The sequence below is a fragment of the Nicotiana attenuata genome, unplaced genomic scaffold (assembly GCF_001879085.1).
Source record: "Nicotiana attenuata strain UT unplaced genomic scaffold, NIATTr2, whole genome shotgun sequence".
In the NCBI taxonomy this organism is placed as follows: domain Eukaryota; kingdom Viridiplantae; phylum Streptophyta; class Magnoliopsida; order Solanales; family Solanaceae; genus Nicotiana; species Nicotiana attenuata.
Window position 1 is genome coordinate 520,336 of NW_017670314.1, and position 26,515 is coordinate 546,850.

The following is a 26,515-nucleotide window of genomic DNA, read 5'->3' on the forward strand; positions in this document are numbered from 1 at the left end:
TGATCATTTAGATCAAATGATCAACGGCCACTATTCGCCCTTTCCATTTTAACGTTAAACGACCCCTTACCCTACCTCATTCATCACCAAACGCCGCCCTTGAATCCCCCTTCTCTCAATTCTCTCTGAAACCTCACCTGAACCCTAGACGTCGCCATCTAATCCCACCCTAATCCACCCTAATACCTTCCTAATCCATGGCCCCTCGTGGTCATTTGAGACATGTATCAGCCTCCTATGGCTCCTGGGTGTTTGTTTCTGTGGTTTCATGGCCAGACCTCGAAGGGTCTGGTCTAGTCCTTGCTCGATTTTTGTTCATGGCCTTTCTCTGGCCATCCATGACCTTTCTCTGGCCATTCATGGCCTTTCAAGGCCGATCCTTGACTTTTTCTGGTTAGATCGTTAACTTTCAAAGTCTTTCTCACTTCTTTTGGGTTTTCTGAAACCCTAGCCCTAAGACCTTTCAATTTTCTTTCAAATCTCTCTTAGATCTGTACTTACTATGAATTTCTTAAGTGTTTTCTCTAAGGTTCTTCAACTTTTCTTTCAAAACGACTCTTCATTTTTTCGACGATTAGGGTTTCCTTTAAGTTTTTCAAAAGATCTCTACTCTTATCTCAATATTGTTTGTGATTTTGCTATGTTTAAAACGACTTGCTCATATTGTTCTTCTATCTATTTCAGCATGTTAAAAACCCTAGTTCCATTAGTCCTATCCGAGTTCTGAAACTGTTTGTTTAAATGTGTACTTGTTCTTCGTTTCTGACTCTCTTTTCCTTGTTTGACTTGTTTGATTTTGAGTTCTTACCATCTCTTAAACTCGACTACTGCTGAAGCCCTAAATTTCTTAGAAGTTTTTGTCACTTATTACTACTGTGAGACCTTTACCTGTTTCTGATTTCTCTTACCTAATACTATGTTCTGCTTCACTGTTGATTCTATGTGACTACTTGACCTACTTGACTACTGTGCCTCGAATATTTTCCTTACTACTGAATCCTAGCTTATTTCTGCCACTACTGTATGTTCGTGTTATCTCTTTTGCCAATGTGTTTGGCCTCGCATGTCTAATGCTTCTGTTCACTCTATTTATATACTTAAGTTTCTTCCTTGATTGATCTTGATTTGATGACTGATTGCAAAAGCGTTTTCTTTATAAACCCTAATTTGACTCGCCTATTCAAAATTAATTGATTCCTTTCCCTTTACTGTGATATTTTACCTTGCTGAATCCTTCCCAAAATAAGCCTATTTTGTACTTAGACTTGATTGTTTACTTCATACTTTTACTGCCCCTTATATGGCAATAATCAATCTGTCCCCAAATTTATTTCTTTCCTTAATTAAATCTGCTACTACCCGTTAAACAGTGATTCCTTAATTAAAGGGAATGACTTGTGTTAATTGATTCTGACTTGTGATTGTTTCCATGTTTGTGTTAAGACTTTACTTATTACCTTACTTATCACTCGTTTTCAAAAGCTATAAATACCCACCCCCTCTTCTTTCAAAAGACACGAGCAACTTGAGTTCAAAACACACACTTACACTTAAAACTCTCTCTTTCTTTACTGCTACTTGTGTTGTTGCTTTGCCTAGCCGGCTGAAAGCCAAGGCTAGACTGTGGACTCTTGTTTGCTTTACCTTTCTACACTTTGCTTCTCTACTAGTATGTCCTAGTTTACTCTTTAAGTCTCAACAACAATATGTTTCTTTAAGTTGCTTCAGTCTCTCATTCATGCTCACTTCTGCCAATGTTTCTGTAGTCTATTTAAATTACTAGCATGCTGAAATATGCTCCCTTCCCCTTTTAGATTAATGTTTCCCTATGTATGTACTCCGTCAGTCGCTTGATATGTGATTTGCTGAATTATGAATCCCAAACCCCATATCCCCTCTATGTGTTTGTGTTCCTTAGGTTGGTTTGTGGGCAGGCCAGCATCATCTATTGTTGTGCATGACCAAACCTGCCCTTTTCTGGGGTCATATGCTTCATACAATGTATTCCCAAAACCCCTCGACCCTTTGTGTAACTACTGATTCTGGGTATTTTGAGCTCCACTGCTACTGTTTTTTTTTCAAATCACCCTCTAATACTTACTATTTCCAACTTAGTTTTAATCAATTTCTGTCCTGCACTTCCACTATATTCTTAGAACCTAGGTTCTGCCCCTCTTGTGTGAGCCTTGCCTTGGGACCCTTGAGCTCCCTCTGAACTTGGACGCATAAGGGCTGGCCCTTCCAAACTGCACTCATTTATGTCTGGTTATGCAGACCTGGGTGTAAGCACTGCCCGGGGTCCCTTGATACCCTTAGGTAACTTTGACACACAAGGGTTTGAACATCATGGGCATCTGAAGTGATTACTTATATAACTCAGATAGGAAGTCAAGATCAGCCTTCTTTTGGTTGTAATTTCTTATTTCTGCACTTCTTTTGTAATTTAAGTATTTGGTCTGTAATAATTTGTAACGAACATTGGGGTTGGCTAGTAAAAAGGGATGGGGCAATTATGCATGTTTTAAGGGTAGATATCCTGCCTATAGGATCTGTTTAGTAAATTCTGCATGTTTTACTTCCATACTTAGATATCATGCCTACAGGATCTGTTTGATAAATTCTGCATGTTTTACTTCCACCCTTAGACATCATGCCTATAGGATCTAAATGTTTATAATCGGATATCATGCCTATAAGGTTAAAATCAGCTTCAAAATTAGATGTCATGCTTGTAAGATTAAAATCAATATCTTTATAGAAATTATGCCTATAGGAATTTCGCTGTGGTCAAGTAAACCATGCCTACTCCACTTCATGATCAATTAGATACCATGCCTATAAGATTAAAATCAGCTATAACAGAGAGCATGCCTATAGGAACTAAAACCAGTTTAGTAAAAAAAAATCTGTTTGACTCGTACTGTTCTGAATCAGTTTGAACAACTTGCTCCTTTTAGCAATACGGTTTAGAAAGCATGCCTATAGGATCCAAATTGCTCGTTTAGAATTGTTTACTGTTTTACTACACTCCTAATCAACAATAGATATCATGCTCCTAGGACATCACTATTACGTTTAGGCAAGCCTTAGGTAATAATAATGATAAAATTTAATCTGCCTCTGCTTAATTAGCAACTGCCACAACCAGCAGGCAGGCCTGATTCAGACTTCTTATCTGGCTACATAATGAATCTGGTTCTGACTCAAATCCCCTACCTTAGGATTTTTAAAATACAGACTTTAACTGTGTTTGAGTCGTGCTATTTATATGTATTATTCGCGGAGGATTGTATGAGCCTTCTAATTGCTTACATGTTTCCCCTTTGAATGTAGTCCTACGTGTTTTTGTATGTCGCCTTAGCCTTTTGACCTTTAATCCTAAGAGTCAGCCTAGATCCTCCTTCTTATAAGAATAGTAGTCCTAAAATTCCTCCGGGATTGATAGGAATGGGACGGGTAATAGCACGCAATAGAGTTCGAGACCAATCCGCGCTTTAAATACCTTTACGGGGTGGGAAGGGTAGATATGGATATGATGACCGGTGCGCTAATACCACGTGTAGTCCCTCTTTTGAGGAGTGATTACCAGGTATTGCATTGATGTGATCCATATTACAAACAAACCTAGGACCCCCTTTACATTCATCAGCATGCTTAGTTATAACTTTTTCAAAACTTTGTTTTATTTAATCATTTTCAAACACTTGTGTATTTAAAATCCCCTCTTATTTGAGCCTTATTTGTTTACTTGTTAATTGCACAAATTCACAAAGAATTATCTGGCCGGGAACCACACTAGTGGATCCTGAGGGGTGCCTAACACCTTCCCCTTGGGATAATTTCAAGCCCTTACCCTATCTCTGGTTATCAAACGTAGTTGTAGTTGAACCCTATAGGTGCCCTAACGCACCTTAAAATTTTTAGGTGGCGACTCTTCAAAACTGCAAAACCCCTTTCCCAAAAGGAAAGAGTTATCCCAACCAAAATGTCATAAACCCGATTCCGCGAAGGAAAAAGGGGGCACGACAGCATGGCGACTCTACTGGGGATGTTTAGGCTTTTACCATTTCAGATTATTCTTGTGAATTTATACCTCTCTCGATGCGCAATTATCTGTTTAATTCCTTTAAGCATTTAATTCTTCTTCAGAAGCAAAACTGACATATCTTCCTTGTTTTCTTTTCTTTATTGCTTTAAATTATGAAACTGTTGTATTTAAGGCTTTCTTAATGTGCAAATACATGCCAACATGCTTTTAATTTTTATTTGCATAATCATGCTCAACATCATACTCCACTCGTGCCAAACAAATCCTATTACAACGCTTATAATGAGTGGTTGCACTCTTCCTATATCATTACCCCTTAAATTCGGAAAGGCATATTTGCGGTAAAACTAGTCGATCAGCGGTGCAGTTGACAGTTCCGAGCCTTCCCCCTTGAGTTGTCCGCTCAAGGGTACCAGTCTAAAACCCCATAGAAACCTTACTCTGATCAAATCGTGCATGCATCATGGTCAAACCTAGCCGGATCAGTTATGTTGTCCACATAATGATCCTTTAAGATAGCCTTGTCCAAAAGTCCACTGGGTTTTCCTAAACCCAAACGGACATCATCACGTTTTGTGCATTTATTTGGAGAACTAAATGCTTCATGCTAATTGTTGATGTTAAATAGTCGAGTCTAGTGGGGGTAGGGTCTAACCCTTTTGTTTTGCAGAAAATGAGGTACGAGGTCCACGCCCCCACTCTTGCTAGACTGGTGGAGGAGTCTTTCATCAGATGACCAAATCAATGAGTGGAAAGAGAGGTCCTCCAAAGCTAGCGGAAAGTTGGAATATCTGGAATACAGTCTGCTGGAATGGGAAGGAAAAATGAGGAAGAGAGTCAGCGACAGCCAGAACGCTGAGGGAAACGAAGGAGAACACCTGGCGAAGGCATTTTTACTGGTGAACCTACGCGAACTGGAGGATTTGATCAACGAGAGCATTCAACCTGAGGAAGGTCCATCTGGGACCAAGTAGACAGGAGTTTATTTTTCGCTTTATAAATGTAATAAGGCCAGTGGCCATTAGTGACTTTTATTTCTTGTTTATTTGGTGTCAATTTGGGATTCGTCTTATTTTTATCAATTAAATAAGGCATTTAGCATTCTAAGTTCTCCAAATCAATCTGTCGCTAGGCCTACCTCGGGCACAACGAGGTCCCCAAATTAGGACACGCTTTACATTCCTGCACTATGTGTTTAAATACTCAATACTTTTTATAATCCTCACTGACTTGATTACCTTTTTGTTTTATTTTTGTTTTGTCATTCCCCTCCCCAAAGGTTAGTTCGTGCACTCTGGCATCATCATCTTACTTCACAAGATCCACAGGGGCACATCTAGAGAATTGGAGCATCAGGACAACCAAAAGAGCCCGATGAGCCTCGGGGTAGCAAGGCTAAAACAAGCATTATCCATTGTTTTTACTAAATGATTTTCTTTTTGCATTTTTCAATTTCCGCAATAAGAACTTCAATGTTCAAAACAATTATTCAATTTATCAAAAGCATGTTTGATTTTCCTTATGAGTTAATATTTATTTCTATCTTTTTCCTCCTCACTTTACTTATACAGCATTACTATTACTTATCTTGATGAACCAATGACTGTGACATGCAATGAGACGACACAATAAACGGACATTGATTCAGAAGAAGACGACATACCTGATGAGATTGTCAGAGAAGTTAAGAACTTTGAAAACAGACCTAAGTCCAACCTGGACGAAACCGAAATTGTTAACCCGGGAGATGCAGAAAATGTCAAGGAAACACGAATCAGCATTCACTTATCGCCATCAGAGAAGGAAGCATACGTAGAGTTTCTAAAGGAATATGAGGACATATTCGCCTAGTCGTATGATGACATGACCGGTCTGAGTACGTCTATTGTGGCTCACAAACTGCCAACCGATCCAATGTGTCCACCGGTAAAGCAAAAGCTCAGAAAGCTCAAACCTGATATGAGTCTAAAAATCAAGGAAGAAGTCACCAAGCAGATCAAAGCTAAGGTTCTTAGGGTGGTTGAGTACCCGACATGGTTAGCCAATTGTTCCAGTACCAAAGAAGGATGGGAAGGTCAGAGTCTGTATCGACTACCGGGATCTCAACCGGGCCAGTCCGAAAGACGACTTCCCTTTGCTGAATATACACATCCTGATTGATAATTGCAGCAAGCATGAGCTACAGTCGTTCGTGGATTGCTTCGCTGGTTATCATCAGATTTGGATGGATGAGGAAGATGCTGAGAAAATGGCTTTCATTACGCCATGGGGAGTGTATTGTTACAAGATGATGCCATTCGGCCTGAAAAATGCAGGGGCCACCTACATGAGGCCCATGAAAACCATTTTCCATGATATGATACACAAGGAGATAGAGGTATATGTGGATGATGTTATCATCAAATCCAAGAAGGCCAATAACCACATAGAAGATCTGAGGAAGTTTTTCAACAGACTACGGAGGTACACCCTGAAACTAAACCCCGCAAAGTGTGCATTTGGGGTTCCTGCTGGGAAGTTGCTTGGGTTTATTGTAGCCGCCGAGGAAAGAACAGAATGTCCAGAGCCTTCAACAAAAGAGTCAAGCTAAGACAGTTCACACCGGGAGAGCTGGTGTTAAAGAAAATTTTTCCGCATCAAGATGAAGCCAAAGGGAAATTCTCTCCCAACTGGCAGGGCCCATACATGGTTCACCGGTTTTGACAGGAGGAGCCCTCATACTTGAAGAAATGGACGGAGAAGTTTGGCCAAAGCCGATTAATTCAGATGCAGTAGAGCGTTACTATGTGTAATCTTTATGTTTCCCCTATATGATGTAAATTGAACTACGCCTGACCTGATTCCTGTTTAAGAGGAGATACGTAGGCAGCCCTATGGGTTTGGTCACAATTCAATAAAATTTTCATTTCCCCCCCCCCCCACCCCTCACCCCCACCCCCCGAAATTGGAAACTAGGGCAGAATTTTGAGGAGGACCCTCAAAATTCCAAAGTAATTTCAGCCGATCGCCACACGAACAACAGTCAGAAACGTCAACCCATCAAACTGGGGCAGAATTTTGAGGAGGACCCTCAAAATTCCGTAGCTGGAGAGGTTGCAATGTCCTGAATTGCGTCACAGTCGTCTGTTCATCTAAAAACTATTTTAATTATACATTTATGTTATGCTTTTACAAAATCATGCATGTTTATTATTGGAACTGCTTTGTTTAGCAACGCTACCCCAATGATGCAGACGGTATCAATAGATCAAAGCAGAAAGAGTCAAGAAAAGCCAGCGGGGATACGAACTAACCGTCCCCTTTACAAAACTCACGATTTTTCTTTGGATGCAGGCACCAGGATTACGAAGTCATTGAACGTACTATACGTCCATAGAACAAACATTGCTCAAGAATACGATTCTCCGAACTATTGCACTTACCAACATCTGCTATCAGCACACATCCATATTGTTCCGTATGTCACAATGCTCCCAGTAATCACCGCGCCGCAATCTGATATCAGCTAAGAAACTCTACAGTCATTTGCTATTTTATTTCTTGCATAAGGCTACCATTCTTCCTTCTGAGGTTAAGCTCTACCTCTATTTGCATCTGCATTGCATAAGGCTACCATTCTGCCTTCCAATTTGCATTAGGCTACCATTCTGCCTTCCGAGGTTAAGCTCTACCTCTATCTGCATCTGCATTGCATAAGGCTACCGTTCTGCCTTCCAATCTGCATAAGGCTACCATTCTGCCTTCCGAGGTTAAGCTCTACCTCTATCTGCATCTGCATTGCATAAGGCTACCATTCTGCCTTCCAATCTGCATAAGGCTACCATTTTGCCTTCCGAGGTTAAGCTCTACCTCTATCTGCATCTGCATTGCATAAGGGTACCATTCTGCCTTCCAATCTGTACTACCATTATGCCTTCCGAGGTTAAGCTCTACCTCTATCTGCATCTGCATTGCATAAGGCTACCATTCTGCCTTCCAATCTGCATAAGGCTACCATTCTGCCTTCCGAGGTTAAGCTCTATCTCTATCCGCATCTGCATTGCATAAGGCTACCATTCTGCCTTCGAACCTCCATAAGGCTACCATTCTGCCTTCCGAGGTTAAGCTCTACCTCTATCTGCATCTGCATTGCATAAGGCTACTATTCTGCCTTCCAACTTGCATAAGGCTACTATTCTGCCTTCCGAGACTAAACGCTGTCTCCATCCACATTGCACGGCTGAAAGATCACCACATTGCACGGCTGAAAGATCGCCAAATTGCACGGCTGAAAGATCGCCACATTGCACGGCTGAAAGATCGCCACATTGCACGGCTGAAAGATCGCCACATGGCACGGCTGAAAGATTGCAACATTGCACGGCTGAAAGATCGCCACATGCTACTGCATCCTTCATGGGCTGAAATATCACCAACCTATCCAAAGGCGCCATCGTTCGGAGGCACCATCCTCATAGCCCGAGAACACCATGTCATGGCCTGAGGACCCCTTTCAATCTTTTTGCATATCATTATTTAAAGGCATCATGGTTCGGAGGCACCATCCTCATGGCCTGAGAACATCATTTCATGGCTTGCGAATCCTTTATTATATGCTCCATGGCCCAGGACATCATGGTCTAAAGACGTCATCCAAACCGTTCAAAGACAGCATTCATGGTCCAACAAGAATTTGCATCATGTTTAAATTTACGCACAATCTACGCTTGTATTGCTTATTTGCATGTAAACCGGCAAGCAACAGCCATCCCGGCGAACCTAAGAGTCAGCCTAGATCCTCCCTCTTATAAGAATAGTAGTCCTGAAATTCCTCCGGGATTGATAGGAATGGGCCAATCCGCGTTTAAATACCTTTACGGGGTGGGAAGGGTAGATATGGATATGATGACCGGTGCGCTAATACCACGTGTAGCCCCTCTTTTGAGAAGTGATTACCGGGTATTGCATTGATGTGATCCATATTACAAACAAACCTAGGACCCCCTTTACATTCATTAGCATGCTTAGTTATAACTCTTTCAAAACTTTATTTTATTTAATCATTTTCAAACACTTGTGTATTCGTTAGGTGGCGACTCTTCAAAACTGCAAAACCCCTTTCCCAAAAGGAAAGAGTTGTCCCAACCAAAATGTCATAAACCCGATTTCGCGAAGGAAAAAGGGGGCGCGACAATGTATTGAAACCATATTTAAAGAACACAAGGCTAAGAAAATACAAAAAAAAGATTTCTCAAGGGTGGAATGTTTGCTGCAATTATTCTTCTGCTGTGAATGGGAGAATTTGGATACTGTGGAGAGCACACATACGACTACAGATTACCCACACTACATATCAGTTCATCCAATGCCTAGTAGAGGATACTAGCACTCAATTAAAAACACATCTTAGTATCATTTATGCCCAGAATGATGGCCAACAAAGGGAGAATCTAAGGAGGGACCTTAGATAGATAGATATACAGGCTCAGGAGACATGGTTGCTTAGTGGTGATTTTAACAATGTGTTATCCTCCGAGGATAGAATAGGATCCCCTGTAACTACCATTGAAACACAGGGATTCAAAGATGTGATTAATTCTCTACAGCTTACCCCTCTTAGAGCTTAAGGCTGGCATTACACTTGGACAAACAAACAAGGTACTGGTTCAAGAGTATATAGCAAGATAGATTGGGCTTTGGGAAACTACCAGTGGATACAGCAATATGGTAATGTAGAAGCAGATTTTTTGAATCCATCAGTCTCTGATCATTCCCTTGTCCTAATCAACTGTGGTAGACAGAAGTTATTGCATCCTAAACCATTTAGGCTATACACAAATGTCATGGAGCTTCCACAATTCCAGAATATTATTCAGCATGTTTGGAGTCAGAATTATGATGGCACACATGTGCAACAGATCTGGTGCAAACTGAAGACTATGAAGACACAGCTGAAAGACACTAATGCCTATATGGCTTCATACAAGCAAAAGCTTGAGCAGGCAAGAGAAAAAATTGATATTGTTCAGAACCAAATTCAGCAGGATCCTTTGGCATATGACCTATTTGATTTAGAGAAAGACACATTAGCTAAACATTGTGAAATGGAGCAATATTGAGGAACAAGTGATAATACAGAGGTCTTAGGCTTGCTGGATTAAATGTGGGGATGATAATACCAAGTATTTCCATGCTCAGTGGAAGACTAGATCCAGTCAGAATAGTATAACATCCATATATACTGATACAGGAATAAAGATAACAAATCCCAAATTGGTTGAGCAGGAATTCATCAGTGTGTTTCAGTCTGTGATGGGAGATTGTACTACTGAAATACCATGTGCAAACACAGCTATAATCAAGGAAGGACCATGCTTAACTATATCATAACAAAGAAATTTAATCCAGGATGTTACAAATGAGGAGATCACAACTGCAGTATGGGAGATGCCTAAAGACAAAGCACCAGGGGTAGATGGGTTCCTTGTGGAGTTCTTTACTAGGAACTGGGATGTAGTGAAGGATGATATCTTTGCAGTTGTGAAGAACCTTTTTTCCACCAGCATCCTACCTGGAATGATCAACACTACAGCTATCACACTAGTACCTAAAGTGCCAGCACCTTCAACAGTTAAGGACTATAGGCCTATTGCATGTTGTACTATAGTGTATAAGTTCATATCCAAAGTCATTACAAAAAGAATCAAATTTGTTCTTGATGGGTTGATTGATCACTCTCAATCATCATTTATTGAAGGGAGGTGAATAATTGATAACATTCTACTAAGCCATGAACTGTGTAAAGGCTACTCCAGAAAAGGTGTCTCTCCTAGATGTGTGATGAAGGTGGATCTAAGAAAAGCCTATGATACTCTGGAATGGAGTTTTCTTAGAAAAATGCTTATTGATCTTGGTTTTCCATTCAAGTTTGTGCAATGGATAATGGCATGTGTTGCTACAGTGTCATATTTCTTGGTACTTAATGGAGGACTGACAAAGCCTTTCAAAGGAAAAAGGGAGATTAGGCAAGGAGACCCAATGTCTCCATACTTGTTTGTTATTGCAATGGAATATCTGGGTAGAGAACTGGGACAATTGCATAAGAATGGAAACTTCAATTTCCATCCTAAGTGTAGAAAGTTGAACATCACACATATATGCTTTGCTAATGACCTTTTGATGTATTGCAGAGCTGATTTTGAGTCTATAAAGATCCTAAATGCTCCCTTTCACAGATTCTCAGTTGTCTCTGGCTTACAGGAAAATGTCAACAAAAGTGCTATATACATGGCTGGAATCTCTCAAGCTGAAAAATTGGAAATCCTTGCAACATTGGGTTTTACTGAAGGAAAGCTTCCTTTCAAATACTTGGGGATCCCTTTAGATTCTAAGAATCTAGCAGTCTATCAGTATTTACCTCTTATTGAGAAGATAATAGCAAGGATCACCGGTTGGTCAGCAAAACTTTTATCTTATACTGGCAGGTGTCAACTGATAAAGGCTGTTTTATTTGGCATTCAAACCTATTGGGCACAGATTTTTGTTCTTCCAAAAAAGGTGATGAAAGAAATTGAAGCAATATGCAGAACATTCCTATGGACTGGTACTGCTACTATCTCAAAGAGGGCACTATTGGCTTGGGAAAAGGTGTGCAGGCCAACATCTGCTGGAGGACTCAATATACTAGACATAAAAATATGGAACAAAGCAGCAATTATAAAACATCTGTGGGATATAACAAGGAAGAAGGACTGCCTATGGATAATGTGGGTGCACAACTTCTATATAAAGAATAGGAACTTGGAAATAATGGCTACACCTAAGACTGCATTTTGGGTGGTGAGGAAGATACTAGAAAGCAGAAGTTTGATCATGGAGCATCAACAACTCCAAGGAAACATTCACAGCAGGCCGCAGACAATGTGTAAGAATGCAAAGTTCCAGATTAAACAGATGTACTTGAAGATGATACCAGATTACCCAGAGCTGAATGGAAAAGTTTGATGCTTCAAAAAAAATATACATCCAAGATATAGATTCACCCTATGGCTTGCAGCCAGCAGAGGCTAGCTATAGTGGAAAGACTATTGAAGATTGGCATTCAAGTTCCTGCAGCCTATGCATTCTGTGGACATAGTCTGGAATCTTTTAGCCACTTGTTCTTTGAATGCACCAACACAAAGAAACTGTGGTCCAGACTATATTTACGGCTGGGATATAAGAGGAACATTGGAGATTGGGAAACAGAGTTGAAATGGGCATGCAAGAAAGCCATGAGCAGAAGAGGAACAAATGCTATAACTAGCTGTGTTTTTGCCATGACTGTTGCATTGATTTGGAGGGAGAGGAACACAATCAGATTTGATAAACCTAAGTTTGATGATCTTCAAATCTGCAGAGAGATAGTGATACACATACATATTAGAGGGAGGAGCATAGGAAAATGGAAAGAAGCATTGCAGCAGCTGGATTAGATTTCATAAATTGAATTAAGAGTTGAAACCTTGTTGTAATTGGTTTAACAAGTGTCTGCATTGAGAAGTAGTATAGGATAGATAGACACAAATTGTTAGTAGATGACTGTGATGTAATTGAGAGTAGCCTGTCAAAGCTGCTCCTCGGACTCAATTGTACAAAATTTTGAGTATCAATAGAATATATTTTTAACTATAAAAAAATGTTTATCTTCGAAAATATTCGGAATCCGGGCACGTGGGCCCGAGGGTGATTTTTATCGACTTTTCGATCGGGTTTATAAATTGTTTTAAATTAGATTATAATGAGTAATTGAGTATATAATTATGGGTTTGCACAATTATTGACTAGTCTTGGAGCGTTGGGCATGGGTTTGTGTCGTCGGAAGGGCTTGGGAGTCGAATATGGAACTTCGGAGCGAGGTATGTGTACTTTCTAACCTTGTAAGAAGGAATTTACCCCATAGGTAAAATAATTCAATATGCGCTTCTATTTGTGGGGGCTACGTACGCATGAGGTGACGAGAGTTTGTGCGTAGCTACTATTATGCTAATGTCCGGGCAATCTAGGACCAAATCACGTTATATTTGCGATGCTTGCATCCTACTTGTTAATTTAACCCCTTAAAATATATCGGAACTTGATAAAGGAATTTCAAAAGGTTAAAATTCACTTACTTGGGTTTGGACGGGTCACTTGACCATTAATGAGAATTGATATTTCTTTGAACATCAAACCTAAATAAATCCTTGATTTGGTTGTTTGAATATTTTATCTTTTGTGGAACGGGCCCAACGCCTCGGCAGATTAAATAGATGCATTTTATGGTTCGCGCTGCTCGACCCTCCGGCAGTGCACAGTTTAATATTATGTTATATCGGGCCGAACGACCTCAGCATGATTTTCGCATGACTTAATTGATTGTTTTGGAATTATTAATAATTGATGTGGCCTCATTGGCCGGAGATATAAATTGTTAAAAGATAAAAATAAATTTGGAAATCTCCTATTAACAAAAGAATTGTTTACCTGCTTCATGTTATTGAGTTTACAGTTGCCTTATAAAATCCATAATTTATCATATTATCGGTATATTATGGTTGGCCATAGTAAGTGTCGGAGTCGACCTCTCGTCACTACTTCTTCGAGATTAGACTGGATACTTACTGGGTACGCGTTGTTTTCGTACTCATACTACACTTGCTGTATATTTTGTTGTACATGCACATGTATGTCTAGTGGCCTTGTGGGCGCAGCGGCGCGATTGATACAAGGACTTAGGTGAGTTGCATCTTATGAGACGATTCGTAACCAGCAAAATCTCCTTCAGAGTACTTGTATTATTGTTTTTCTGTCCAAATTTGTATTCCGGATGGTTATTGTTTTTTATTTTATTTTCTAGTAAATGCTCATGTACTTGTGACACCGGGTTCTGGGAGGATTATGGGATACTGTGACGATCCGGCCCGTCGTCCCATGTGTTACCGCCCCATTTTCCCCGTTTATTGCTTCTTCATGTTCCATTATCGGCATTTGGTGAGTTAGAGTCGAATTGGTTTGGCTTTGGTAGAAAATGAGACACTTGGTCTCTTTAAGGAAGGGTTATATTGGAAAAGTCAACCGGATGTTGACTAACGAGTTAGAGGGATCGAATGTGATTTCGGTAATTCGATTAGCTTCGGGAGATGATTTGTGACTTAGGAGTGTGATCGGAAGTGATTTTGGAGTTCCGGTGTAGAATTAGGCTTGAATTGGCGAAGTTAGTATTTTGGCGAATTCCGGTTGGTAGGTGAGATTTTGATCCGGGGCTCGGAATGGAATTCCGAGAATTTTAGTGGCTTCGTTAGGCGGTTTTGGATATGCGTGCCAAATTTCAGGTGATTCGGAGATGATCTGGTTGGGTTTTTGATCGAATGTGAGTTTCGAAAGAGTTTGAAGAACTTAGGCTTGAAACTGATGAAAATGAGGGCATGTGCATTGTTGAGGTCCCGGGGGCCTCGGGGTGAGTTCGAGTGGTTAAACAGAAGGTTTTTGGAGTTTAATTGCAGGTTCAAGTTGCTGGTATCTGTTGGTTTCGCACCTGCGGTTGTGGGGCCGCAGGTGCGGTCTCGCTGAAGCGGTTTGAGGAGTGCAGAAGCGGAAAACTTGGCCCTTGCCAGGTTCCGCAGAGGCGGGATTAGGATCGCTTAAGCGGTCCCGCAGATGCGATTGTGGACCGCAGAAGCGGAAAGTGGCCTTAAGTGAAAAGTCCGCAAAAGCGAACGTTGACCGCATAAGCGGAAGTCGCAAAAGCGGTATTTGGTCCGCAGAAGCGAAAATAACTGGCAGTTAAGTGAGATTTATCTTCTTCGTTTGAAAGGGTACATTTCTTGAGAACTTTGAGGCGATTTTGAAGAGGGTTTCGAGGGCTTTATCAGGTATGGATTCTTGGACTTAGAGTTTGATTTTATTTTCGATTGGGTTATGTTTCTTTGGCCTATAGTAATGTATTCCTTGTGGTTTTGACCAGATTCGGCATGCGAGGAGGTTGATTCGAGAGGAAAAGGCATAGCGAGCTAGACTTGTGGCCGGCTTGAGGTGAGTAATAGATGTAGATGATGACCTGAGGGTTTGAAACCCCGGTATATCGCATTGTGACGCTATATTGCGGCGAGACACGTACTCTATGACGAGTGCGGGGTCGTTTGTGATTGGGGACTGTGGCTTAGTCCGTCCCGAGTGATGTTCATACTGTGTTCTTGACTAGAGATTGATTGGTAATCATCCTACTTGGATATATATTTGGGCTTTGTGCCGATTATTTGAATCCTTCAGGGATTATTATCACTGTTTCCATGATACTTAGCATGTTAAATGATTTCAGCCCTGAGTTAAACATTGTTTTGATATGTTCAGTCATATTTCTAAGATTTAAAAACTTAAACTACATTTTTCTGACGTTTGGAGCTGAGAGCTATTACTTAATATTGCCCGAGTGGCTTACTTGCATATTCTGGACTGAGCATGGATCGGGCTGCATGCCGCAGCGATGTTATGTCGATATTGCGCTTGGGCTATAGGAGCCCCTCCGGAGTCTGAACCCCCACAGTGAGCGCGGGTACCCAAATGGATCAGGTTGCGCGCCGCAGCGGTCATATGCATTGCATTGCATTCATGCATTGGTATTTATTTGCTTTACCTGTCATTTGATTTACTGTTATCTCACCGTTAAATGTGCTGGCTTGCCAATTATAGCTTTACATTGTAATATTTCGTGATTTCTTATCTTCAGCCATTATCTATGCTTATTACTCACTTAGTTGGAGTACTCACTTTACTCTCTGCACCATGCGTGCAGATATAGGTGTTCCGGAGGCTTAGTAGAGTTGTTGCTGCTCTCCAGATTATCACAGGAGTTGTCGAGGTAGCTGCCCGGCGTCCGCAGGACCAGACTTCTCCCCTTATCCCTTTGATTTCCCGCATCCTAGACTTTCATATGTTTAGATTTTGCTACTCAGTTGTATTTAGAGGCTCTAGACTCGTGACCCCAGATCTGTTGGGAGTTGTGTTGGCATTTGTTATGGTTTTTTCGCACTATTTCTGTCTATTACTACGGGTTGGAATTATGTTATCTGATAATTTAGCTCTATTAATTGGTAATGGGTTGCGTATTTGGATTTGGGAATGTGTAAATGGCCGGGCTTGCCTAGCATTGTGTTGGGCGTCATCACGACCGGGATTGGGGTCGTGACAGATACTCAATATTGAAATTGGAAAATATTATTATTATTCTGTAAAGTTCGCCTTTTTACTAGTTAAGTTGAAGGAAATTTATTATTTCAAAAAATATTAAAATGAGAATTTAATTAATTATTTAGTGTTGGCTTGCCTAACAGTGATGTCCGGCGCCATCACGACTTTTAACGGATTTTGGATCGTGACATAAACTTTATATAATTAGCTCTTATAGATCTTGTATTTACAAAAATTTCCCTTATAACTTTAATTTAAGTTAGGGTTTGCAGGTTCAAATGTACACAACAATGGTCGAAATCATTTGATACCATGTAATGGAGGCTAAGGATTAAGATTTATGTCCTCTTATGTGTTATTGTTATTTTGAATATATATAGACAAGTTGGCGTCGTGGAATCTTTTGATATAAATAAAAAATAAATAAAATAGTAACTATAGAGTATCACTATAAGTATTTTTTTTTCGTGACAATGAGTTATGAGTACGGACTCAAACAAAGATATGTATGCATTTTTAATTTTTAAAAGATCCTAAATTGTAAAAAGCATAGGAGAAAACCATTCCTAATAGTTTCTAAATAAAATATTTAAGGGTTGATCCAAATATAATAGGTTTTGTATAGACGAACTCCAAAGCATCTACAGTATAAGCAACTTCACATTCTCCTTTATATATATGTAGGAAAGAGAAAAGATCTTGTAGCATATTCTTGATTCTATTAGTTCTTCAATTATATTAATGAACCTCGCATAATCTTTTAATATTAAATAGCAAGAGCTGGCATATTTAATTAATTAAACGTGTTTACGCGTGACATAGCCCCTAATTACTCGAGCTTATAAGTGATACCTACTTAATGCTCGTGCATGCCATGGATCCCCACACGCAATGACCCCTTAAATCATACATTTTCTTATGTGGATAAACACTGTCCACGGAATCACACGATCGAGTTATACTCCAAGATTACTTTAATTGGGAACTTGTTTTTTTTAATAATCTCATATAATTTAAGTGATTAAATATTTATTTATTTGAGTATTATGCTGATCAGGTATAACCTAAATGAAAGTCGTTAAGTATATATATACTAAAAATGTCATGATAACATTGTCTTAATTACAAATTAGCAAAGCAGAAATCGATCAAGTCTTCATAGTATTAGCAAAATGCTAGCCATTTCTTCTTCTCCTATGTTTTCAAATAACTTTGGGTGGCTTTTGGAGGATCCCATAAGCCATGAACTAAACATGACTAGTGCAGAAACTTCATCAGATTCAGTTGTTGCCCTTCATTCATCATCTCATACAAGACTTCTTGAACACTCTGATTCCAAGAAATTTGATCAGATTAATAATGATGATCAACCTGATCATATGGTAAAGAAGCTTAATCACAATGCTAGTGAGCGCGATCGTAGAAAAAAGATTAATAGCTTATATTCTTCTCTTCGTTCTTTGCTTCCAGCTTCTGATCATGCGGTATGATATCTCTTTTTCAAATTATCCTATTGTTTTTTTTCATTTTTTTGGTGTAAAGATCATCCTTGATTAAACCTATGTACACCATTAATAATGCTAACGAGACTTCATGAATTTTTTATGTTCACAGAAAAAGTTAAGTATTCCATCGACAATATCAAGAGTGCTAAAATACATACCAGAGTTACAAAATGAAGTGGAAAGACTAATTGAGAAGAAAGAAGAGCTTACATCAAGAACCATCTCTAATAAAGAAAATTCAGCTGATTTTAACAAGCAAAAAAGAAGAGGAGGAAAAGACAGCTCTTCATTAGTTATTTCAGCAAGTGAAGTTGGTGATAAAGAGGTAGTTATTCAGATATCTGCCTTGAAGATCAATAAAGGTTCATTAGCTGAGGCTGTATCAGACTTAGAGGATGAAGGACTTTCTCTATTAAATTCATCTTGTTTTGAAACTTTTGAAGATAGAGTCTTCTATACCATGCATTTTCAGGTATTACTAAAATATCCTTCTATTTTCTTATTTTCATCTTTTGGCATTTGATGGCAAAGGGGATCTTTGATTAAGAGCATAGGATAAAAGGAGAAGAAAAGTTATGAATAAAGTACGTTTGAAACGGCGAAAATAGTATCTTTTTTTTTTCTTGATGAGTTTTGTTTGTTCCTAATTGCTGTTTTTTTCCTTTGTGTATTGTTAAGCAGGTTCATGGAACAATGGTAGTTGAGCTTGATACGTTAAGAGACAAACTCTCATCGTATTTTGAGAAGGAAGACGAGTTATAATTACCACAATGAATTTATAGTTTAATTATTAGCCGGATTTAGCTTACATAGAAAGACGTTGTATTTGCAGTTTTCCTTTTTAAATAGGACAAGACAGCAAAAAATGTAAATGTCTTTTTATTTCCCTTGTAATTGTGAACGCCTTCGTTTTCAAGAGAGGCAATATCTTGTAATCATTGACATGGTGACTGTTAATATTAATTAACAAGATTCAGAATGCTTTGGACCTTAAGTCATTTGCAATTTCTTTTTATTTTCTTTCCGTTGTTCTTGTTTTCCATCTAGTAGATTCTTTTGTTTTGACTTCTACTTTCTCTATCTCGAACGCCTGAAGTCTAGGCTCCGAACCTTAAGAATGAAGTCTTTTTTGATAGGGCATATCATATTGATGTACATAAAGGGTCCACCAAACTATATAGAGAACCTCATTCTCTATTAGTTCCACGGAATACAGTAGTAAGTAAATAACACAATAACATTTACGTGAAAAACTCTCAATTCACGGGATTAAAAACCACGACCTACACTGGTAAGATTTCAAGTTCACTAACTGAACAAACTTTAGATTACAATCTATTGTAATCTAGGAATTAAACTCTCAATCCCTCACCTACTCACAATAACTATATTGTAAACCTCTTCGTAATAACTCTATTACAAAGCTAACCACTTGACTAACTTTAGTAAAAATAACCACAAAGATAATGGCTTAAAAGTTGTCCTATGAATGCTTCTGAAAAGCTGTATAGGAATTACAATTTAATAACACAAGACAAAATAATACTAAGGACACATGATATAATCAATGCTGGGATCTTGTCCTTGTTCTCTTGTTGTTTGGTTCTTCAACGCCTCAGAGAGAATAAAGGCGGCTGCACACTTGAGAGAAATCAATATTTAGGTTATACAAGTGTGTGTTGAAATCCCTTGCTCATGTTGATAATATACGAGTGAGGTCATCAAAGATGATGCAAGGGAGTGTCCGGTACATAGCATGCTTCAACAGTGCTAATAACCTGTTGCGAGTACAGTGCAACATCTTTAACAACTGTAGAGTCTGCTTGTACTGTGACCGGAGGAACTAATCCCTATCTGTTCCATCAGTTGTCCCCTTAAATGATTTCATTGAGAGTTGAAACAGACATCTGATTAGTTGCTCTGCACACTAAGGAACTAATTGCATCAGGTTCCCTATCTGGTTCTCTCATGAAGTTTGTCAAATCATCAAAACAAAAGGCACATAACTTATCAATTTATAATTTTTTTATGATGAAAAACTTAGATTTGATATTCACCTATGAGAACCAGATCTTACACTCTTCCCCCTACGGGTGTTGTCAATTTTCCCCTCTGAGGACCTGTTTCCTCTCTTTCAATTTTCTTCCCCCTTTTGGCATCATTAAAAAACGAGACAAGTAAATGCAAGAAGAAGCCCAGCAGAGTTAACTCATGCCACTTGTGCGCACACAACATGGCTAAAAACAGAACGCAAGAGTATAACAACGCATAAAATAGACGATGATAATAATTAATTAGATAAAGAAGTGAAACATTGTAGCAATACTATAATCACACACATATAGAATCCAAATAAAAACTAATGTACCACAGTCAAGAAGGAAGATCAACAAAAAGACAAGGCAAGATTAAGAAGGAACTGGCAAAAGAGTAGGATAGGGGACATTGGATAGGGAACAGAAGGACTAGGGAGCAAGGGCCTTGAGGAAACTATCCATGCGATCATTAGCAGCCCTTTGATCATTGATCAGATGCTCCTTCAGGTTCTCCACTTGATTCCTCAACTCTGTATTTTCAGCTTTCAGGCGGGCAACCTCTCTCCCTGAGCATTGCTGGAAACAGATCCCTTGCTGGCCATATTGAGCTTAGACTCAAGAATAGCATTATGCGCCTTCAATCACCTTATTTCCTCATTTGCAGCATTTTGAGCATCGACAAGCTGAGAGATTGTGGAACTGCTGCCTATACCCCCTGTTGGCCCAAGTACAGGTGAAGATTTGAAGACTGACAAAGGAACTCAGACATGGACCAGGTCCATCCTTGTGAGACACAGTTATGGTCAACTCAAGCATGTGAGATGCACGTGAAGGAGATAAATCTAACTTACCAGAAGTGATATCTCCTGATCATGATCAAAAAGGTTGCATATTGGATAAGGAGAAAGACTCCTTATACAAAGAGAACACGGCTTAAGAAAAGGATAGAGTTAGAGGATGAAATCAACTAGAACTCTTCTACCATGGAAGAGTAGCATCCGAACTCTAGCTAATCTCTAACTGCTAACTCCTTAAATATCAGTGTTGTTCTCTTTTACAGGCAGCACAAAAATGCAGAAGTTAAACGTGAATTGAGAGCGGCTTTTTGCAAGCAGTCCGTGTGTGAGTCAAGTGTGCAAACCTGAAGCTACATGAACCAGATTGAAGAACCAGCTCCATAAAGAGTTTTATGTGTCTTTCTTTATTTCTAGTTCAATTGTAGTAGGTCATTTTATATTGTACCTTTCAGCTTTATCTAGAAGCAATTGTATTAAGTACTCAGAGTTTTCAAGTTAGAGTTAACTTGAAGTTGTCGAAACAGTTGAGGATGTGTGCTACAACGGGATTAGAGTTAATCCTAGGTTTACAAAAGATTTTTTGTAAATGCAGTTTTTGGCTCAGTGATTTGCTTAATTTCTGTACTTATTATCGCACAAAAGTCTTGGAAGGACAATCCACTATTAGGCCTCCACTCTTCAATGGCCAATACTATTCCTGGTGGAAAAACAGGTTGAGAGATCACATCATAGGGGAAGACTATGAACTCTGGGACATTGTTACTGATGGTCCCCTGGCCACTGCAAAGAAGAATGCTAAAGGAATGGATGTGCCAGAAACTAGAGCTGACTGCACTGCTGAGGACTTGAAAAGTGGGAAAAGAATGCTAAGGCTAAGAAATTGCTCGTGTGTGGACTTGGTCCAAACGAGTACAGCAGAATTCAAAGTTGTAATACTGCTAAGGAGATTTGGGAAACTCTACAAGTGGCCCATGAAGGAACTCCTCAGGTAAAGAGATCAAGAGGAACACTGCTGTATTCTCAATATGAGAATTTCACCATGAAGAAAGGAGAAACCATCCAAGAAATGTATACAAGGTTCACAACACCAAAAAATGAACTTAAGTACCTTGGAAGGATTATCCTTGAAGAAGACAAGGTTGAGAAAATCTTGACAAGGGTTTTGCCAGTAACTTGGGAAAGCAAAATCAGTGCTATTCAGGAATCAAAGAACATTTCCACTCTCAAGTTGGATGAACTGATTGGAAATCTCTCTGCCTATGAACTTAGAAGGAAAACCATGAAGATAGATGCACCCAAGAAGGAAAGAAGCATGGCCCTTAGAATAGCTAAAGGTGCAGACCTAGAGGATGATGAAATGGCTAAGATCACGAGGGATTTCAAGAAGTACCTAATGAGAGGAAAGGGTTCTTCGAGAGGTGCAACCTTCAACAAATGAAGGGCCCCTGAAAAATAGACCAATGAGGGCTGCTACAAATGTGGTAAGACTGACCACATGATCAAGAACTGTCCTCAGTGGGAAATTGAATGGAAGAAAGAAAGGGCTGAACGAAGAAACAGGAAGAAGGAACAGGTTCATCCCAAGAAGAACAAAGGATCAACAAAGGCTATGGTTGCTGCTTGGGGAGAAAGCTCAGATGAGGATTCAGAAGATGAAGCTGGAGATGAACAAGCACTTATGGCCAATGGAGAATCAGATGATGAACAAGAGGTAAGTGTGATTCATCTCAAAGACAAGATTAAATTTTTGTCTAAGGAAAAGCTATCTGAGTTACTGCTAGATTTCATTGATGAGTCTGAGGTCATAAACAATGAGAAGGAACAGCTGTCTAGGGAATGTGTGATCCTGAAAGCTAAGTGCAAAAATCTGGAACTCAGAGCTAGTGAAAGTGATAGTAAAAATACTGAGTGGAAGAACCAGGTTCTTGAACTGGACACCACTGTGTTAGACCTTAGATCTGAAAATTTAAAACTAAAGTTAGGAACAGGTAAAAGAAGCTGACCACACACATCTCACCTTAGAAGAAAATCTAGGAAAAATGAAAGATGAGTTGTACAAGAGAGATGAGCAGATAAGAGTCCTAAAAGAAGATCAAGGCAAGGTGAAGCATGAACTAGATAGAACTCGCAAATGGAATAAGTCCTCTGATGCACTAACTTGGCTACAAGAGCATCACAGTAGCAATAAGAGAGGACTTGGCTATGGGACCCTTGCACCTAAGTGGGATCCCAAAAGCAAGTACATCACACTTCCCGAGAACAAAATCTGCAAACACTGTGGCAAGACTGGTCACTACAAAAGTGAATGTAATGCAAAAGAAAAGGCCAGTCAAAAGAACAAAACCTTTGTTCAAGGGAAAAATAGGCTGCCGGGATGGGCTAAAAAGAATTTATTTCACCCTTTTGCCTATACAAAGGGACCCAAACTAGTTTGGGTTCCTAAGACTAACCCCTGATTTCGTTTTGTAGGTCCAAGTGAAGGGGAGTAGCCAAATATGATACATGGATAGTGGTTTCTCAAAGCATATGACTGGAAGTAAGAATCAGTTCCTTTCACTTGAGAACATAAAAGGAGGTAATGTCTCCTTTGGAAATGGTAAGAAATGTGAGATCATTGGGGTTAGAAAGGTAGGTAAGGCAGACTCACATTCCATTGAGAATGACTACTTGATAGATGGCTTGAAATATTGCCTAACCAGTGTATCACAACTGTGTGACAGAGGTAACTTGGTAGCATTCACCTCTACCAAATGTTTGGTGATAAATTACCACTGACAAGATTGTTTTGTAGAGAAAAAGAGTAAATAACATATAAATTGTAGATATGTCCACTCTTTCAGAAAATGAACTCACTTGCTTAAGTGTGTTGGACAATGATCCCCTCCTTTGGCACAAAAGACTTGGACATCCAAGTCTAAATCAACTCAACAAGTTAGTCTCCAAGGACTTGGTGATAGGGTTGCCTAACATCAAGTTTAAGGAAGACAAAATTTGTGAGGCTTGTGCAAGGGAGAAGCAGGTAAGATCCTCTTTTAAAATCAAGAAAGTGGTAAGCACGACCAAGTCGATGGAACTGGTTTAGCGAGAAGTGATGAGGGAGTATTCTTGGGATATTCTGCACACAGCAAAGCTTATAAAGTGTACAACAAAAGAACTATGTGTGTAGAAGAAAGTGTACATGTAGTTTTTGATGAAACTAACATTCTTTCTGAGAGACAGGAACATGAAGATGAAGCTATTAGGCTGGTAAAAGAATTAAGTGAAGTCACAGCTCAAGCTGAAGCTGCACCAAAAGAAGGAACAGGGATGGAACAGGTTTTTCCATCCAGGGCAACCTGACAAGGGGAACTGAACAAAGAAGAAGTGAATCTAATTCCCAAATGGAACCTGTCCATGAGCCTGTTCCTCAGCAACAGAACATGGGAGAAACATCACACAGAAACCAGTTGGTTGTGAAACCTTACAAGTATCAAAGTTCTCATCCCATTGAGAACATTATTATTGATCCAACTTCTGGAGTTAAAACTAGATCACAATTAAAGAATCTGTGTGCTTTTGATGCTTTCTTATCTCTTATTGAACCTAAAAATGTTGCTGAAGCTTTGCAGGATGCAGACTGAGTAAATACAATGCAAGATGAACTCAATCAGTTTGAAAGGAGTCAAGTTTGGCATCTGGTTACAAGACTCAAGGACAGATCAGTAATTGGCACTAAATGGGTCTTTAAAAACAAACTTGATGAAGATGGAACTGTTACAAGGAATAAGGCAAGGTTGGTGGTCCATGGTTATAGCCAAGAGGAGGGCATAGACTATGATGAGACCTTTGCTCCAGTTGCAAGATTGGAGGCAATAAGACTCCTCATAGCCTTTGCAACACACATGGAATTTACCCTTCACCAAATGGATGTGAAGAGTGCCTTCCTAAATGGCTACTTAAAAGAAGAAGTATTTGTCAAACAACCTCCAGGGTTTGAAAGCAAGGAGTGTCCAGATCATGTATACAAACTGGACAAGGCACTCTATGGACTCAAGCAGGCTCCTAGAGCATGGTATGAACGACCATCCAAATTCCTACTTGAACATGGATACAAAAGAGGTAAGATTGACAGTACTCTATTCTTGAGGGAAAAAGGTAAGGATCTACTAGTAGTACAAATATATGTTGTTGACATAACATTTGGGGCAACCACTGAAAAACTTAGTAAGGAATTTACTAAATTAATGGGAAGTAATTTGAAATGAGTATGATGGGTGAGCTTAACTTCTTCTTAGGCTTACAGATCAAACAAAACCCAAATGGAACCATGATCCATCAGCAGAAATATGCAAAAGAGTTGATTAAGAAGTTTAAAATGGATGAATCAAAGGAAATAGACACTCCTATTGCAAAAGCTACTAAATTAGACATAGATGAACCTGGTTCATCTGTTGATCAGAAGTTGTATAGGGGTATGAATGGTTCGCTTTTGTATCTTATTGCTAGCAGACCCGACACTGTCTTCAGTGTAGGGCTTTGTGCTCGATTTCAAGCAAATCCTAAGGAATCCCACTTGACTGTTGTCAAGAGGATATTGAGATACTTGAAAGGCACTATTAACCTTTGACTTTAGTATCCTAAAGGTAGTAACTTTAATCTAGTAGGATATGCTGATGCTGACTATGCAGGTTTCCTTGTGGATAGGAAGAGCACCTCAAGTATGGCTCATTTTCTTGGTTCATGTCTGGTACCATGGGCCACTAAAAAGTAGAATTTAGTGGCCTTATCCACTGCTGAGGCTGAGTATGTTGTTGTTGCCTCTTGTTGTGCTCAACTACTGTGGATCAAACAGCAGTTGATGGATTTTGGTATTGAAGTTGGTTGCATCCCTATTTTTTGTGATAACACTAGTGCTATTAGTATGACTAAGAACCCGGTTCATCATAAGAGAACTAAGCACATAGATATTAGACATCATTTCTTAAGGGACAACTATGAGAAAGGATTGATCACAATAGAATTTTGTGCTACTGATAAGCAGATTGCTGACATCTTTACAAAAGCACTGAGTAGAGAAAGATTTGAAAGGAACTTGTTAGAATTAGGGATGATTAAGATCACCTAATGGGACCAGTTCAGAATGCACAATGAAAAAAAATATATGGAAAAAAAAATTTGGTTAGAAAATCTGGAACTTGTGTAAATTTTTAGATTAATCTTTGCTCAATCTCATACTATAAATAGTATACTCCTGTGACATGTGTTGATATGACTCACCGATATCTAACAAAATTTTCTCTATTTTGGTAAATAGAAGTGAAGAACCTGGTTCATCTGAATAACAAGGTATGTTTTCTACACTCTGCACAATTTGAAATATTAATATTTAATTCATGAGCAGAGTCCTATCTATAATCAAAAACATCAGAAAAACCTATCCTTTAATTTGAACCAGTTCCGTCTTCATTAGAATTCTCACCGCACAAAATGCCTAAAATCTAGGGAAGCCTAACCGCTCATTCAACCTGAAATTTCAGGTTGATTGGACTTCTAATTAATTGTAAAAAGCTACCGTTAATTATCCTCTCTCTTTAAAAACCATCATCACCCTCTGCCACCCTCATAATTCCTAAACCGTCAAAATCTCTTTTGCTCTCAATTCTTCTTTCTTCCAAAAGCCAAACTCCAAAAAAAACCTCTTACGAAATTAGCAATAATGTCTAACCCTTAAGATAACCCAGGTACTCCTCGCGCAATTGAAGGCCAGTCAAGCCCAAGAACCGAGAAGGCCCCTTCAGAGGTACACTCCGTTTTGGTTGAAAATCTTGATAATAGGTTTGTTCTAGTTGGGTCTGTTATGAATGGGAAAGGAAAAAGAAATGGAATGTGAGGGTGTAAGTAGTGATGTGAGGGGAAAAGGGATAGAAGTGGTTGATTCTTCACCCACCTCTGAGATGTCTAGAC

General features: G+C 39.3%; 2 protein-coding genes across 2 annotated transcripts; both read left to right on the forward strand.

The window, feature by feature from the left end:
• The first annotated feature begins 12,072 nt into the window (after positions 1-12,072).
• On the forward strand, positions 12,073-12,501 carry LOC109237690. The gene has a single exon (XM_019404024.1). It carries the CDS (start codon positions 12,073-12,075, stop codon positions 12,499-12,501), a length of 429 nt encoding a protein of 142 aa, XP_019259569.1.
• Positions 12,502-17,310: 4,809 nt separating this feature from the next.
• LOC109237695 (transcription factor ORG2-like) lies at positions 17,311-18,733 on the forward strand. The gene is made up of 3 exons (XM_019404030.1): positions 17,311-17,718; positions 17,849-18,211; positions 18,421-18,733. Exons 1-3 carry the CDS (start codon positions 17,407-17,409, stop codon positions 18,499-18,501), a joined length of 756 nt encoding a protein of 251 aa, XP_019259575.1. The 5' UTR covers positions 17,311-17,406; the 3' UTR covers positions 18,502-18,733.
• Positions 18,734-26,515: the final 7,782 nt, after the last annotated feature.

What these genes read in the sequence shown, in the direction of transcription:
- LOC109237690 (XM_019404024.1), top strand. Translation starts at nt 12,073, where the DNA reads ATGGCTTGCAGCCAGCAGAGGCTAGCTATAGTGGAAAGACTATTGAAG.
- LOC109237695 (XM_019404030.1), top strand. Translation starts at nt 17,407, where the DNA reads ATGCTAGCCATTTCTTCTTCTCCTATGTTTTCAAATAACTTTGGGTGG. An exon ending in TTCCAGCTTCTGATCATGCG is followed by an intron (nt 17,719 to 17,848) that starts GTATGATATCTC and finishes TTATGTTCACAG; the next exon opens with AAAAAGTTAAGTATTCCATC. An exon ending in TCTATACCATGCATTTTCAG is followed by an intron (nt 18,212 to 18,420) that starts GTATTACTAAAA and finishes ATTGTTAAGCAG; the next exon opens with GTTCATGGAACAATGGTAGT.